The sequence below is a fragment of the Eimeria mitis genome, genomic scaffold (assembly GCF_000499745.2).
Source record: "Eimeria mitis Houghton genomic scaffold, Emh_scaff2393, whole genome shotgun sequence".
Lineage (NCBI taxonomy): Eukaryota > Apicomplexa > Conoidasida > Eucoccidiorida > Eimeriidae > Eimeria > Eimeria mitis.
Window position 1 is genome coordinate 1,486 of NW_013570729.1, and position 913 is coordinate 2,398.

The window sequence follows — 913 nt, forward strand, 5'->3', positions numbered from 1 at the left end:
AACCCTAAACCCTAAACCCTAAACACTAAACCCTAAACACTATGCACTATACCCTAAACCCTAAACCCTAAACCCTAGACAGTAAACATTAAACATTAAAACCTAGACCCTAAACCCTAAACCCTAAACCCTAAACCCTAAAGCCTAAACCCTAAACCCTAAACCCTAAACATTAAACACTGAACACTAAACACTAAACACTATACCCTAAACTCTAAACCCTAAACCCTAAACAATAAACCCTAAACCCTAAACCCTAGACATTAAACACTAAACACTAAACACTAAACACTAAACACTAAACACTAAACACTAAACCCTAAACCCTAGACAGTAAAAATTAAAACCTAAACCCTAAACCCTAAAACCTAAACCCTAAACCCTGAACACTAAACACTAAAGCCTAAACCCTAGACATTAAACACTAAACCCTAAACCCTAAACCCCAGACAGTAAACATTAAACATTAAAACCTAGACCCTAAACCCTAAACCCTAAACCCTAAACACTAAACCCTAAACCCTAAACCCTAGAGTGCAAACTTTAAACCCTAAACTCTAAACCCTAAACCCTAGACCCGCCAACGTGAAACCCTAAACCCTCAGCTATCGACCGTAAACAAAAATAAAAAGGAGACAGAAAAAAGGGAAATAAAAAAAAAGAAACAGAAATAAAAAGGAGACGCAAATAAAAAGGGGACAAACATAAAAATAAAAAGGAGACAAACATAAAAAGGAGACAAAAACAAAAATAAAAAGGAGACAAAAATAAAAACAAAAGGGAGACAAAAATAAAAATAAAAATAAAAAGGAGACAAAAAAAATAAAAAGGAGACAGTAGACGGACTGTCTGTCTTAACTCGCATTGCGCAGACACCGATAATCATTCGTGGGGGCCCATGTTTGCCTCCTCG

The 913-nt window shown here is 35.9% G+C and overlaps 1 protein-coding gene across 1 annotated transcript in view; it reads right to left on the minus strand.

Moving 5' to 3' along the window:
- Positions 1-882: 882 nt before the first annotated feature.
- The window catches only part of EMH_0053120 (uncharacterized protein), a gene marked incomplete at both ends in the record, with an annotated part of 2,044 nt that continues 2,013 nt past the window's right edge, over positions 883-913 (minus strand). Inside the window, one exon of the mRNA XM_013496952.1 lies at positions 883-911. Coding sequence (XP_013352406.1) covers positions 883-911 — 29 coding nt within the window. The remainder of the gene's footprint in view (positions 912-913) is intronic.